This window comes from Arachis duranensis, chromosome 6, assembly GCF_000817695.3.
Source record: "Arachis duranensis cultivar V14167 chromosome 6, aradu.V14167.gnm2.J7QH, whole genome shotgun sequence".
In the NCBI taxonomy this organism is placed as follows: domain Eukaryota; kingdom Viridiplantae; phylum Streptophyta; class Magnoliopsida; order Fabales; family Fabaceae; genus Arachis; species Arachis duranensis.
Window position 1 is genome coordinate 87,299,732 of NC_029777.3, and position 15,865 is coordinate 87,315,596.

The 15,865-nt window shown below is 34.2% G+C and overlaps 1 protein-coding gene across 1 annotated transcript in view; it reads left to right on the forward strand.

Moving 5' to 3' along the window:
• The window catches only part of LOC107494451 (uncharacterized), a 10,644-nt gene extending 4,629 nt beyond the window's left edge, over positions 1-6,015 (forward strand). The window contains exons 8-20 of the mRNA XM_016115485.3: positions 1,970-2,105; positions 2,205-2,274; positions 2,469-2,596; positions 2,685-2,741; positions 2,850-3,035; positions 3,141-3,233; positions 3,789-3,874; positions 4,129-4,195; positions 4,285-4,351; positions 4,443-4,579; positions 5,005-5,096; positions 5,193-5,259; positions 5,363-6,015. Of these exons, the coding sequence (XP_015970971.1) occupies positions 1,970-2,105; positions 2,205-2,274; positions 2,469-2,596; positions 2,685-2,741; positions 2,850-3,035; positions 3,141-3,233; positions 3,789-3,874; positions 4,129-4,195; positions 4,285-4,351; positions 4,443-4,579; positions 5,005-5,096; positions 5,193-5,259; positions 5,363-5,533 (1,357 nt within the window). The 3' untranslated portion in view covers positions 5,534-6,015. The remainder of the gene's footprint in view (positions 1-1,969; positions 2,106-2,204; positions 2,275-2,468; positions 2,597-2,684; positions 2,742-2,849; positions 3,036-3,140; positions 3,234-3,788; positions 3,875-4,128; positions 4,196-4,284; positions 4,352-4,442; positions 4,580-5,004; positions 5,097-5,192; positions 5,260-5,362) is intronic.
• Positions 6,016-15,865: the final 9,850 nt, after the last annotated feature.

A 15,865-nucleotide genomic window follows, 5' to 3' on the forward strand; every position in this document is an offset into this window, starting at 1 on the left:
AGAGTGAAACAAAGAGAGTAGTTTGAAGGGTTCATTTTGAATCGCTAATTGCTGAAGCACTGAATCTGTGCTTATATACTGTCACAATGCCAGAATTCGAAAAAATAATTATTATCCAAAAGCAAATTTACTCACACTGATCAAGTTTTAGTTGTTTGTGGCACTTGCAAAAGATTGTTCAATTTAGTGGATATTTAGGTGTGTGAATGTTGGAATTTCCAATGAGATATAGACAGACCTTGTTCCTTTGCTGACATGGAGGAGATGAGGTCCATGATATGATGATGCATGCATTAGTTTTGAGTATTCCGGAGTGACATGAGATGTAGCTTCAGAATTCAGATACCAGGCAGAATCTGTAACAACTGATTCAGAGGTGGCTATGGTAGTAGAATAGTGAGGAGTCCTAGAAGGAGCATGTGTGGTGTAGGAGGGAGATTGATTCGGGGGAAATGAAGATGATGTAGGTGCATGATTGAGATATATGCAGAGCTATGATTTGGTAGGAAATTAGTAGTGTAATTAGGAGTGTGAGAAACAATAGACATAAAATGGAATATGGTGGAGGTGGAGGGTAGGAGGGTTGAAGATCCTGATCGAACCTGTGCTAGCAATTAAAGTTGGAATGACCTGGCTTATTGTGGAGCAGACAGGTTGAAGCATCCATTGCGTCCCTGCCACCACCAAAACGACCACCATGACAGCCACCATATCCTCCTCTGGAATTCATGACAGCTTGAGATGTACTATGTGCTTGAAGCGCTGGTACAAAGGACCTCTGCCCATGGCTTCAGCTTCAGCTTCAGCTTCGTGAGTCATGAAGTGTGCCTCTACCTAAGTCACATAGTAAGGTTCAGATCTAGTGTCTATGGAGGCGATGAAGTTGAGAGCTGTTGTTGAGAGCATCCTTCGGCGACAAAGTTCAGATTCAGATCTAGTGTCTATGGAGGTGTGCCTCTTCCCAAAGTACATACTCCTTGAGATGCGGTTGTTCAAAGCACCCTTTGGTGGCACAAATTTTAGAGGATGAAGAGCGCACCAATCGATGAGGCTGAAGTCCTAATTGCTTTTGATTGCCGATAGAACTTGTCGACGGTAGGGAAGATAGTTCCATTCATTGAGTCAGAGAGATATTTAGAAGAGGACGTGGTAGAGGAGGAGGAGGAGGAGGAATTGTTGGTGATGATATATTTACCAATGGAGGAGCATCCATGCTTTGAAATGTGAAGCTCTTGATACCATAATAATAGTGTTTCAGAAAGAGAGAGAAGAGAGAAAGTGAGATGGAAAGAGACTGAATCAGAGAGAGTTGTGTGAAGTGTTATTCTGAATAACTAACTGCTAAAGCACCAAGTCTGTGCTTATATACATAGAGGGCAATCTTGTTCAGCAAGCTTGTGCAAAGGGTAGAAGAGTCTTTACATGGTTAAGTTAATTAGGGGAATTATGCCTAGCTAACACTTGCTCTTAACTGCCTAACAAATCAACTTAACTGTTTCTAACTCTTCTACTCAGCTCACTGTATTTCATTTGAGTTTCCATATAGCGTGGTTCTTTTAAAATGGTTTAGACTTTAGATCTTTTGAGATAATTTGACTGTGGCCCATTGCTTCTACTATTAGTTTGTATCTGCATGACATTATCATTGACAAGAGTTTCACATTTTAGATTCTGCTTATATTTTCATATTTTTCATTTTGGACCTTTTACTTTGATACTTTTGATGGTTGAATTGTTTTCAACCTTAGTTTGTGGAACACATGGAGGGCAACAGAGCAGCTTAAATTCAGATCGAGTGAAAAGTAAATTTTGATAGGACACCGTCAAGTGTCAAGTATGTGTGATTCATGGGGAGATTTGTTAATTTTAAATAGGACCTAGTAGACTTAAGAGAATCGCTGGGATGCAGTTCTAAGAAAGATAAATTGATTATACTGATTGATTTGTTCACCTTCTTGAATATTTGTAGCATTGAAACAATCACTCTTGGGGATAAAAGGATAGGAATTAAGACAAGTGTCCTGGAGGAGAAGGCTACAGCCTGTAACATGCTTTGTTGCTATGCAGATGAGTTGAAGGAAGGATTCTTTCCTTGGATTGACCAGGTTTACTTTCTCTTACATTTTATTGGAACTCTCCATACCCATAATTGCTATTATCATAATGTTTTGGTCAGGGGCTAACTTTGCTTAATCATCTACTAGGTTGCTTTTACATTGGTTCCTCTTCTTAAATTTTACTTCCATGAAGAAGTTAGGAAGGCGGCAGTTTCAGGTAATTTTTTTAGTATCTAAGATCCCGGTGTTCTGCTAGCTTGTTGTCCTTTTTTTTCCCTTTTTTATTTTATCATGCCAGTTTCAGCTTGCTGTCTAACCTTAGGTAACAGAGTGGTTGTTTGTCTTTTTTGATAGCCCTTATTGAATTCATGTTTTTAATCCCACTTATCCGTTATCATTTTTCCCTGATAGCTATGCCGGAACTGTTATCATCAGCAAAATCAGCTGTAGAAAAAGGGCAAGCACAAGGTCGTGATGAGACCTACATAAAACAGCTGTCTGATTATATAATACCAAATTTGGTGGAGGCTCTACACAAGGTTAATGTCCTCCTGTTGTTCAGGTTATTGATGTGGAATCAGTGGTTTTTTTGTGCTTGTATTGATGCATTTTTTATCTATCTTTCAGGAGCCAGAGGTAGAAATTTGTGCAAGCATGTTGGATGCATTGAATGAATGCATACAGGTCTGTGACATTCATCTATGGTGTCAAATAACTTATATTATTTATGCAGGTTATCAATTTTCTGTAAGCTGTTTGATCCTCAAGATAACTTGGACTTTTGTCTGACAGGTCTCTGGACCACATCTAGATGAAAAGCAAGTACGAAGCATTGTTGATGAGATAAAACAAGTCATTACAGCCAGTTCGTCAAGAAAACTTGAAAGAGCAGAGAGGGCCAAGGAAGAGGACTTTGATGCTGAGGAAAGAGAACTACTCAAAGAAGAAAATGAGCAAGAAGAAGAACTTTTTGATCAAGTATATATTCAAAATTATTATTATTATTATTATTGGCTCATCAGAATAAATATATTTTTCATGTATGTTTACCTCCCTCTTAAATTGAGTATCATTTTGTTCTAGGTTGGTGATTGCTTGGGCACTTTGATAAAGACATTTAGAGGGTCTTTCTTGCCTTTCTTCGATGAGCTTTCATCGTACCTAACGCCCATGTTTGTAAGTTACTCTCCACTTGCCTCACTTTGTATTTTATCTTGCTGCTGGAATGAGTCCTCGAGTTTTGTTGTTGCCTGAAAGAAGTTCTATATTGTCATCATTGGTCTTCCATAGTTTCATTGAAGTCTTTCCTTATGGCAGACTACATTCTGAAGCAAAATTTATCATATTGGAAAAATCTTTTTCTGCTTATACTATTAATACTCTTATTAGCTGTGTCACCTAAATAATGTGGTGCTTAGAAGCATCTTAACAAGTTGTTGGTTCAAATATTTAAAATTATAAGAGTGTAAAGAAATCTGTAAGATTTTGAATTTCTTGTATGCTTAGGTGGAAAATTTATCCCCTTTTTGGTTGGGCTGGGGAGTCATTTTTTTATTTTGGGTTTTTGTTTTCTTTTTGTTTTGAATTACCAGTGAATTTTCTGTAAAATTGTCACCAGCTGCAAGGATAAGTTGCTATATACAACTACTCTATATTCCTCATGTTTGTGAATACAATATTTACTTTGACTTTCCAACTTAAATTCTATTTTTTAATGCTAATAATAATCAGGGTAAAGATAAAACTTCAGAGGAAAGGAGGATTGCCATTTGTATATTTGACGATGTTGCTGAGCATTGTCGTGAGGCAGCTCTCAAGTAAGAACCCCTTTATTTTTATTATTTTTATGTTTATTGTCTTAATTTTCATGCACAACGCTTATTCTATTCCATTTGTTTTGATTTCTTTCTTTTAACTTTTAATAGCTTGTCTATAGATATGGTTCATGATATATGAATTAATCATATTGTGTGATTTAAGTAGCTAACCCTACCTAGAGAAAAATACAAACCTGTATTTGAATAATGGTTGTGTTCTATGTTTTTGAAAGCTCTTTATGTTATGGATACAGGTACTATGATTCCTACCTTCCATTCTTACTTGAGGCTTGCAATGATGAATATCCAGATGTTCGGCAGGTTCTTTCTTTTAACTAGAATTTGTATCTAGGTTTTATTTATTTGAGATAATTGGCTTTCTGATTCCACAAAATCAATTATTTTTCCAGGCAGCTGTTTATGGGGTTGGTGTTTGTGCGGAGTATGGCGGATCTGTTTTCAAACCCCTTGTTGGAGGTTAATTGCTGACCGCCCCCCTCCCTCTCTCTCCAAAATGTAAATTGCGTTTTAGTATATTGTTTTGATCAATTTTTGTGCTCCATTGCAGAGGCGCTCTCAAGGCTAGATGCTGTTATAAGGCATCCAGATGCACTGCATTCTGATAACATAATGGCATATGACAATGCTGTTTCAGCTGTTGGAAAAATATGTCAGTTCCACCGCGATAGCATAAATGCAGCCCAGGTGATTTAAATTTGGTGCTTCATGCTCCTTTTCTTTTGAAGTTCTTGTTATTTGTTGTGCACACATGTTGATTTATAGTATGGCGAGAGGTGTCATGTTTCAGCTTTTGCTGAAACTTTGTGACTTTGTTGGGTAAATGATCGCACAATCCCATTGGGTAAATGATCAGCATAATTTTACCAACAATTGATTTTTTTTGGCAGACAATCCCTTTGTTTAGTTATGTTGGACACTAAAAATTTTGCAATTTATAATTCACTGTTTTCAATCTCTTACCATTTGCTCTGGATACTTGGTCCTGAAAGTGTTAGTGTAAAATCGTTTCTAAGTTTACTCATTAGTAAATTGCTAGCAGAAAAGTTTAGAGCAGCAATCAGTTTGTGCCTTTGGTTTCTAACATCCATTTGATTATTGCTTGGTAGCAGGTTGTTCCTGCCTGGCTAAGTTGCTTGCCTATTAAAGGCGATTTAATCGAGGCCAAGGTTGTGCATGACCAACTTTGTTCAATGGTTGAAAGGTAGAGTTTTAATGCAGAATGCGATGACTTAGACTGTTTACCTAATATGCTGCCAACTATGTTCATGTGATGATAAACTATTACATTCAATTTCAGGTCTGATAGAGAACTCATAGGGCCAAACAATCAATATCTTCCCAAAATAGTTGCGGTTTTTGCCGAGGTACAACCATTCTGCTGATGATGGCTACTTGAATGTTACTAGTACTGCTAAGTTCTAGTTCAACTTCCTTTTCATTTCTAATGCATGCATTTTCGTAATGTAGATTCTATGCGCTGGTAACGATCTGGCTACTGAACAAACTTCCAGTAGGATAATCAATTTGTTGAGGCAACTTCAACAAACTTTGCCGCCTCATACCCTCGCTTCGACCTGGTCATCCTTGCAGCCTCAGCAGCAGCTTGCACTACAGTCGATCCTATCGATATCAACCTAGTAATATTTGATTGTTTTTGTGTTTTGTTACCTTTAAAGATGCACGTGTCTATAGTCATTGGGTATTGCAGTTGTGCCATTTGGGGGTAGCTGCTATGTCAGGTGAGGTCTAATCTGTTCCTTTTAAGCATTAAAGTGTCTTTCTTGGACCAGCAGCTGTGTCTGGTTGGTATGTCTTAGTTGCTGCATCCATATTTGACAATGCAACTCGCCGAGTTGGTTGGATGAGAAGCAAAGTTTTGGGGTCTATTTGTGTACATTTAAGTGTCAGAACTCGGAAGGGATTTTGTGTTTAAGGGATGAACAGCTTGGAACTCGGTCTGACTTTGGATGATGGGACGAAGTTCTGTTGCTGAGCCATGCTTGACTCAGGAAAATTTCATAGCATTCTTTCTTTTTTTCGTTTTTCAGTTGTACCAGTTTTGATGAGTCATAAAACATTGTCACAGTTTTGATTAATTTGTATATCTGCTGGTTTCTTTCCTTGCTCTTCTCTTTGCGTTTTCACTTTCTGCTAGTAAAATTAACACTACTAAACGTTTCACAGTAAGGAAATAAGAACTGCATCTAATTATATAACCACTTGAAATGAAATATTGATTTTAGATTGTTTCTGTTTGAAATTCAGTTTGTTACTTGATTGTAATCTTACATGGAAAGATAACAATCGAATTCGAGCATTCTCCCTATGTAATAATTATTTGAGAATTTTATTTGTATAGAATGACGAATATATGTGCCGTCGAGATTTTTCCTTACTTAATACTAATGAATTTGATTAAAAGATTTTGCATTGTATTTATGTAATAAGAATGTTTGCTTATTAGTTGATACACGATTTATTATTATTATTTTTATCATCTAAATTAAACCCTCAGGGTGTATTGTGTTTGTGACTGTGTCCTGTGATAAGACCAAGGATATGATTTAAATAAATATATGTCAAAATTAATTAATTAATTTATCAATATAAATTTCTAGAAACTAAATTACTAATTCAATATCAGTAAAATCTAAAACTCGACATTTTTATGTATCAAATTAAGAATGTCATAAACCATAATAGAGCAGCAACAATGGCAAAATACTAATTCTTATTGCATAAGCAAAAATTCAGTGTGAAGGAACGAAAATTAACCAAAACAATAGAAGAAAAAATTACAAAATCAACTTAAAAAAAAAAAAAGTTGATACGGGATAATATGTACAATGGCTAAATTTGTAATATGTTAGAATAGCTAGTGTGGGCTTCAATTGTATAATCCACATTCACGGTTAGTTTTGATTGAATGGTTAAATATTTTAGCTACTTGTCTCTGAGTATGTTGCATCCGCGTTCGAATATTGGCCATGTAATGTCTAGGATTGAGGGCCGATAATCTGTTAACGCCTTCTTCTTCATTCTATTTTACGATAATGGTTGAATGAACAAAATGTTTTAAAAGTTTATTTTTTTAAATCCTAGAAATTGAATTTTAGTCTAATTTTTTATGCATTTTTTATATAATTATCCAAATATTTTTATAAAAATTCGAATAAAATAAATAAGTTATTTGTTAAATATAAAAGTCGTTTTTCACTTCTAAAAATATCATATTTTGGTTATTTTTGTAATATTTTTAAATTCTTCAAAAATTTATTTATTGTTCGTATCTTTTGAAATTATTTTTGTTATCAATATAAATTATCGGGTACTATTTGGATGGTTTAAACTAAAGTTGGCTAAAAAAACGTCTTTAATTTAAAAATATGAGCTTTATAATAGAAAATAAAATGGCATTAGAATTATATTATTCTTGAAGGGATTTATTATTACTTTCGAAACTCGAAAAAGAAATCACTTTCTATTAACTTAGAAAGGCAGCTCTAGTCTATTATCATTTTATTAGAAACCAATAAATCAGAAGTATTTTTGGTGACTATAAATCAGAAGTATAATAATGTAACAGAAATTTAGAAAGGACCTGTTTTATTTTGTTAAGAGAAGAAAAATTCCCCTTGGAAGTTATAATAAAGGCTCCATTTACCTTATTGCTGAGTAGTAAGTGTTTTTATTTTTCCCTTATTCTTCTTCTTTCTTTCTTTCTTTTTTTTTTTAACCTTACTTCCTGAGTAGTAGTAGTTGAAGCATCAAAATAGGAAAACTGAACTTTTGGACTCTTCTCCAAACAAAAAAGGGAAAAAATATATATTGTGTACAAATTTACTTAATAAATGTTTGTAATACTAGTGGTAGTGGGTTACAAGATTAATTCTTCAATATATTAAAATACAATATTAATACTACTAGAGAGGAAGGATTTCATATTTTCTTTTCATTTTGGCCTGAAAATATTTCTTATATAAAATTATTTCTATGGAAATATTTTCTTTATGATACAATTTATCCAAACTATGCTTGCGTAATTTGTTTAATTTAATAAACTTGTGTCTGTTTCTCCATATCTTCATTATTGTCTGACGTGAGATCCACTATGAAATTTTCATAAAGGCATCCAATAAATATAAAAAGTTATTGCAAATTTCATCATGTAATAATAAAAGAATTGATTGAAGAAACTAATTGTCTTTCTCTATCAATTAAAAAACATGACAAGGACAATCCCATATGAGGGATTATAAAAAACATGAGATTGGTTGAAGAATCTATAAACAAAGAGGAAACAAAGGGTTTCGTTAATGGTGACGAGAGGATGGTATTACCACCAACAACAAACGCATCACGCATGATATATCGGATACAAATATATTATTTGCACACTAAAATAAACTATTAGAATTAGTCAGCATGTATTTGTATATGTGTAAGAGTAATATTATATCACCACCAGTAAATATTATCATTTTTTGTCAGTATTTAGTTCGTAATAATTTACACTTATATTTATAAATATTTTGTACTCAAAAAATATATAATTTATATTTATATTTATTAAAATTTTGCACATATAAATTAATACAGTTTACATTCATAAATCAATACAATTTACACCTATATTTTTCAAAATTTACATATATAAATTAATAAAACAATGATTTAGTGTTTATGTTGGTCAAATAATAACCAAAAATACTAAAAATTATTAATTCCAAAAAATTTTTTATATATAATTTAATTCTTTTTAATATATATTTTTAATATATATTCTACTATAATAACTAATTTTAATAATTGATTTTAATGTACATCTGACTTAATTATATCAAATATATGTGTCATTAAGTGAATCTTGGCTAAGGTTAGTTAAGTAGAATCCTAAACTAAATTGGCTAAGGTTCGAAATAAAGTAGTAAAATTAAAAAAATGTATATTTTTCTAAATAAATTTCTTATAAGTAAAAAGAGTCGAAATATATATTATGAAGATACGAGTTCAAATTTTTTTCTTCATATAAAAATGAGTACTACTAAATTATTGTCTATTTTTAGGAAAGATAATACTGATGTCTTTACTAAAAACTCAAACGATTCTTTGTGAGATAGTACAACCTCTCCATCATTTTTAATTCTCTATTGTTAATTGTTCATAATAAAAATTGCTAATTAATACGAAGATTGTTAATAGTCTAAAAAAAATTGAATCCAAAACCACCTTTTAAATCTTTTGAATTTAATCACTAAAATAGATTGAATCTTAGATGTTGTCGTATCTGTTAAAATAATTATATAAGAGATATTTTATTTTTGTCTTATAAAAATAGAATAAAGGATAAAACAAAAAAGAATAATTTGCACGGTCATATTTTAAGAGGAGAATAACTTTTTAGTCTAGACTTTTAACATTAAATATTATCCCAATTTAACAAAAAAATATTTCAGATTTCATGACACAAAATAAAAATATATAAAAAAAATTTAACATATTTTAATAGTTTTTTTTAAGTAAATCTCTCTTTGTCGTTTTTCTTAATAATTTTATTGATGCATCACATATTTATCTTTTTTTTTTATGAAAACAAAGAGAAATATACTAAAAAATAATGATAAATTCAAAAAATTTTGTCAATATATAGAGACAAAGTATATATAGACTTGATCTAATTCACCCAAATCATAAGCTCCGAAATTTTTGTTTCTGTATTATTATTATTATTATTAGATGAAGAAGATGACATCATTCCAAAGAAAATTTGGTGTTGCTCTTGTATTTGATTATGATGATTATGATGATGATACTAAAAGTTGTTTTCATAGGTGGACTGCTTTTCATTCTATTTATAATCATCCAAATTGAATCAAAATTTTTAAAATTATGAGAGGTTAAGAAAATGAAATTGACTACTTAAATTTTATGGTTTGTTTTAGAGAAATTAATGTATTACAAATTTCATCCCGGTTTAACTATATATGCGATAAAATTATAGTTGTCAGAACTGAATTGGTTAAATGACTAGTTTATTGATTTATTATCAATTGATAAGTTATTGGTTGAAGAAGAGGGTGCAACGCCCAGTAGACAATAGGGACAAAGAGACTCGAGAAGCTGAAAAACTGAAGATGTAAAGTGTGGTGACTGAAGCGGCTAGTAACTAGAGAGGCGAGAGAGTCAGAGACGATGATGGAGTAGCGAGAGATGATGATGGAGTGCGCGAGTGATGAGCGACAATGATGGAGTGGCGAGACTCTAGAGAATCAGCGACGATGATGTAGTGGCGACTGGCAGAAGACGATGACCGAGTGGCAACTGTCGAGAGACGAAGAGGAATGTAGAACAAATTGTTCACCACGGATAATGGAAAAGCCGAGCAGTGACGCAAGGAGAAAGGCTGCATGACCACTACAAGAAAAATACTGAGTATCATCAAATTTTTTGTCGAAAGAACGTATGAAATTTGTCGGTAATTAAGTTACTGTCCGTAGGAATTAGGTGGTATAAATCTCGCCGGTAAATATTTACTGTCGGATTCTATAACGGATTACCTGCTCGAAAAACTATTTGGTTACTGGCGAATTTTTTCGACGGTAATTTGGCGCCACAATATGTTGTTTTCTGCACTATTACCGTCAGATTATTCCTTCGGTAAATCCGACAATAATGTCAATTTTTTTAAATTTTTTTTGAAATAAATGGTCAATTTTAATTTTTTTATTTAAATTTATTTTTCACACAATTAATGGTTAATTTATAAATAATAGAAACCTATTATTTAAAATAAATTATCAAATATTCAAATAAATTAAAAGTCAAGTAAATCAAATAAATACAATAAAACAATAAAATGAAGCATTAATCACTAAAGATTTAGGATCTTCGTCGTCGTCATTGTTCGTTCCCGTGGCCCTGATGAGGAGGCGCAGAAAGCAATGATGTATGTGTGCCATCAGCAGGACCACTGCTACTAGCAGGGATGATGCTAGTGATGTGCATCTGAGCCTCCATCTGCTGAAGTCGCTCCAGCTACTCCCTCCACTCCAGCCTGAGGCCATCCGTGTCTGTCATGCGTGTGAGGATCTCCTGATACCTCTCCCGATAATCGTTCAGCTCCTAAGTCTGCTGGTGAAGGCTATGAGTGAGCTCCTGCACCTGCAGCCTCAAATCAATGCCTTCCTCGGGGTCAACGGCTCGACTGGTGGCAGAGGCGGACAATGTCCTCAACGTGGAGTGCGAAGGCTGCTAGCCAAGAATGACCCCAAACTGTATATGCAGTTCTTGTATGGCATTGAGGTGGTTTCATGCCAAACCACATCGGGATCAACGACTAAAGCAGCAGAGCCATCGGCATCCTCCTTACTTTTCTGTGATTGCTGAGTTATGACCTCTAGTCTCTGCGTGTAGGACTCCTGTGTAACACATGTTATTATGTTAGTACGTCAACTATACAGTTAATCTCTAATTTTATATCAGAAGATCAGATGTATGTTTACTTACATAATGATCCTGAGACCGCTGATCAGCAAATCTCGCTTTGTTTTCCTTCAACGTGTGGGTGTACTTGAATGTCTCCGCCAATGTCACCTCGCGATCCAACGACTTCGACTACACATGTTGCATTGAAACAATATGATTAGGATGCCTAGTAATGATATGTAAAAGAATATAACTAAGTTAATAACAAAATTAAAGAAACTACATACCAGTCTGGCCTTAGTCTTCATGAAGGTCGCTGAGCCACCGGTATGTTTGGATACCTGGCCGATGCCCTGTTAGCTCTGTTTGTGAGACGCTGATGCCTGAACCCCTCATCGGTCTCCCAATAAACTGACAGAGCCTTCTTTATTTCTGGGCAAAACCAGATCGCAAGGTGGTCCTGCTCCTCACAAAAATCCTCCAACATCTTCTACAGCTATCAACCCATTCGATGGTCATATATCTTCTCGTGCTCAGCGTCCCATATAAAGTGCAGCCGCACAAAGAAACTTTAAAATTAGTTAATCAAAATAGAAGATATAAACTAGCTAAGAAGGTTTGAAACTAAAAAGATATTAATTACCGTCTACTTCGAAAACTATTGCTCTCTAGTCTCAGAGGAGATCTTCTTATAGTTGGGCCAGGGATGGTCGTACATCAGCTTGATGACGTTAATCATCTCTTGAGTACATGCATTGTTGTTTAGCGCAAACCTATCAACAATCCACAAACAAACCAATATGGCAATATAAATTAAAACTTCATAAGCAAATAACCATAATATATAGAGATTTTTATCAAAATTTTGATAGACTTTCATCTATAAACAGAATGCGCCACAAACTCTATCCATCAACAATTAATTTAAACAACACCAAATGTCAACAATCAATGAACAATAGGTAAAAATCAAGAATCAACATTCATAAATCCACTAAATTCACTAAACTATAATCAATAATCAGACACTTTCAACAATTCAATAATTAGAAAATATAGAAAATTTAAAGTGATACTTACCCTGTTCTGCCCCGTTCTGCCATTAGCCCAAATCGTCAACCGTACAATAGGAGGTGGTGGAAGAGCATCAGCTGCCTCACTTCTGTGAGAGGATTTCAGGGCCGGGATGTCCGCCGTTGGAGGCGGCGTCGGTGTGGCATTAGGCTGCTGAGCGGTTGGAGGTGGTGTTGTCGCTGTAGATAGAGGGACGTAGTTGGGGTTAAGGACCATGATAAACGGTTGGTCCGATAAACCCACAACCTATGACGTCACTGAGGTAGTCGCAGTAGAGGGAGAGGATCCAGAATTCCCATGGGTACAAGAGGAAACCCTCCCTCTATCACGACCACGACCACGACCAGTAGCCTGATCCGCAACACCTCTACCTGAAGTCACGTCTGCAAATAGCATTCCAATTAACAGAAATTCAAAATAACAAATAAAAAATAAATTATAATAATACTAATGTAATTCTTGTAACTAATATCACAATATTAAGTTCAACATTTGATATCCAAACACTTTTCAAAATTCAAATTCAACTCAATTAGTACGTCTAAGATGATTTCAAAATATTTGCGAGTTAAAAATAAGAAAACAAACAATAAGAAGCCCAATAATCACTTAGGCCAATCAAAAATTGATGTAGTGTTATGGATTATGCAAAAGAAGAGTTTTAGAATATGTGATGTTGTGATTGAAATTCAATTTTCAAATAACTCAATTATGACAATTGTACATAACATATATACTCAAAGATCAATTAATGAGGAATAACATCTCGAGCAATCCATCATATCAAACTAAACTTGGTAAATTAGAAACACTCACATTCACATCAATGCATAATAACACTAACCATGTAAAAGTAAGAACTGATTTTTAAAGATTGAACCAAATTTTCATTTAGAACTCTCTGAGGCATATTATCGAACACTTGGTGTGACAAAATATCAAACAAGAAAAAATCAATACCAAGAATCAATATACAATCCTAATTCCAAATCAACAAGCACACCAGCAACAGTTTAATGCAAAACAAGCAGCAATCAAGCAGAATCTAGCAATTCAAATAATCATATCTTAGTGAAATCAGTCAACATAGCGAATCAACATAATCAGACAATCCAACTACTTTTAGCAATCTCAGAACCAAGTAATTTACACCTAACCTATCTTAATAACCTAAAATTCACTAAAACGGAAAATTAAATTTAACTAAACTAACTAAAACCAAACTAATGAATCAATACTAACTAAACAGAATTTAAAAAATAGAGTTTAATAAAAAACTTGTGATGCAGGGCAACAAATGAAACAGAGGAGAGGGAAGAGAGGGGTTGTAACAGCGCTGAAGGATGTGGAACTCGCCGAGAGACTGGGACATGGGCAAAGCTGCACAGTGGCGGCGCTGAAGGCTAGACTCGTGGCAAAGCTGAGCAGTGGCGGCGCGATGACGGTGGCTCTGTGGTGAGGTGGTTCCGAGAAGGGAGAAGAGAAAATGGTGAAATGGCAAGGAGAGAAGATGGAGAGTGGTGTTGTGCTATGAGGAGAAAGGAGAAGAGGGCAGAAGAAGAAGAAGGGAAGGGTTGGCGGTGAGTTGACGGCAACAGAGAGGGGGATGTGATGGTGGTGGTATTGGCGGTGGCAGATAGTGGTGATGGGCAGAGTGGAAGAAGTAAGAGAGATAGTGAAATTCGAATGAAGGGAAGAGGGTTCGCGCTTTTAATTTACGTCCCAGGTACCGTCGAATTTATCATCGGAAAAATCTGACAGTAAACCATTGGAGGTCACCAAAACGCATTATTTCACTAAGTTGATTTACCATCGGATTTTTTCGAGGATAAATCCGACGCTAAAGGACGCGCCAACTTATTTTTGTCGTTTCCTTCCAAATATTGCCAGCGAAGTTACTGTCGGAAACTTAAATCCGCTGATAATTATATAACCTTATGAATTCGATGTCGTTACCGATGGTAAATCTGACGATAAATCCGCTGTTACTCTATGACACTAAATCTGACAGTACTTAACATTTTTTTTTGTAGTGGATAGTAAGTCAGTAATGTCGGCAACACAGCGACAGTGACACGAGGCAAGTGAGCAATGATAGTGGGCTAGAGAGCACACAAAAAAAATTGAAAAGGGGGAGAATGAGAAGAGTTAAGGATTTAAAGAGTAGTGGGGTCAAAATTAATGTTGCAGTGGGGGCAACTAACCTTTCATATTGAAAATCACTCAGTAATTTTTAAAATTTCATTGGGACATTTGCCCCCACTAGCCGTTGAATATATATGTTCTAATTAGAAAAGTAACATATTTAATGAACCGAGATGAAGGAGAAGATGAATGTAATAAAAATACAATAAAAAATTCAAAATTAGTATTCTCACTTTTTACCTTCAATTTTTGGCCAAATACCCCTTTTATACAAGTGCATTACTTCCGAAAGTTAAAACTGTTCTGAGTAATAATTTCTGAGCATAAAAGATAGTGTTGTGCTTGCATTCTTCTCCTAAAACCAGAGTATTACATCAGAAGTAGTGATGGTGCAAAAATGCAAAGGAATAATATTGCAGTGGCAGAAAATCATGAGTAGTAGTAGTGTGTTATCCTTGCTAACTTTATTGTTCCTTTTTTTTTTTAATCTTTTTGTTCATAACATCTTATCCTTGATTCTATTATCCAATTCAGCACCATTAAATTTTTTTGTTTGTCTCAAATTTTAATCTTTTCTTTTATCATATTTTGATGTAAATGATTTGGTGTCAAAGATGAAATACTCACTTTTTTTTTCATCTATCCAATCTAGTGCAGGAACTGGAAGTACTAGCAATATTTAATTATGTTGGGACCTCATTTGCCTTATTTTCTATTGAAAAACCTGATCTATATTTATTAAGCCAAAAATTATTCTACATATAAATTACTAAAATGGGCTATTTTTATTATCAAAATACTAAGTTTAGTATGCAGAAATAATACACTTATTATACATACTTTTAAATTTTTAAACTCAACTTTTATATATTTATTATCGTCAAAATAAATTTTATTACTTTCCAAACTCAACAATACATTAGGACGACAAGTTAGCAATATTTTTTGAGCACCACGATGATTTTTCTATATATTATTATGTGTAGACAGATAGGTTAGATGATCATTGACTTGATGTATGTTAGTGCCAAGCATGGCAATAGTCTCTTAGTTTATGGGAGCTTGTGAAGGCTCATTTTGGAGCTTCCAAGTGGCAGTCATTCATGTCTCAATGAAAACCTTTCAACTATTTAATTTGACTTAGCTAAAAGTGTGTTCTGAGGACAAAGACATGGCTACCTTCAATTCTATCCAAGCCTAGTTTTTTGTTTTTATTGTTTTTCCATCGTTGGTTGTGTCATGGTGATGGTGGTGGTGATTCCATGTTCCTTGGCGTGGTCTTGGGATCATATGCCAATTTGGACATTGACCAAAATGGATTATTTT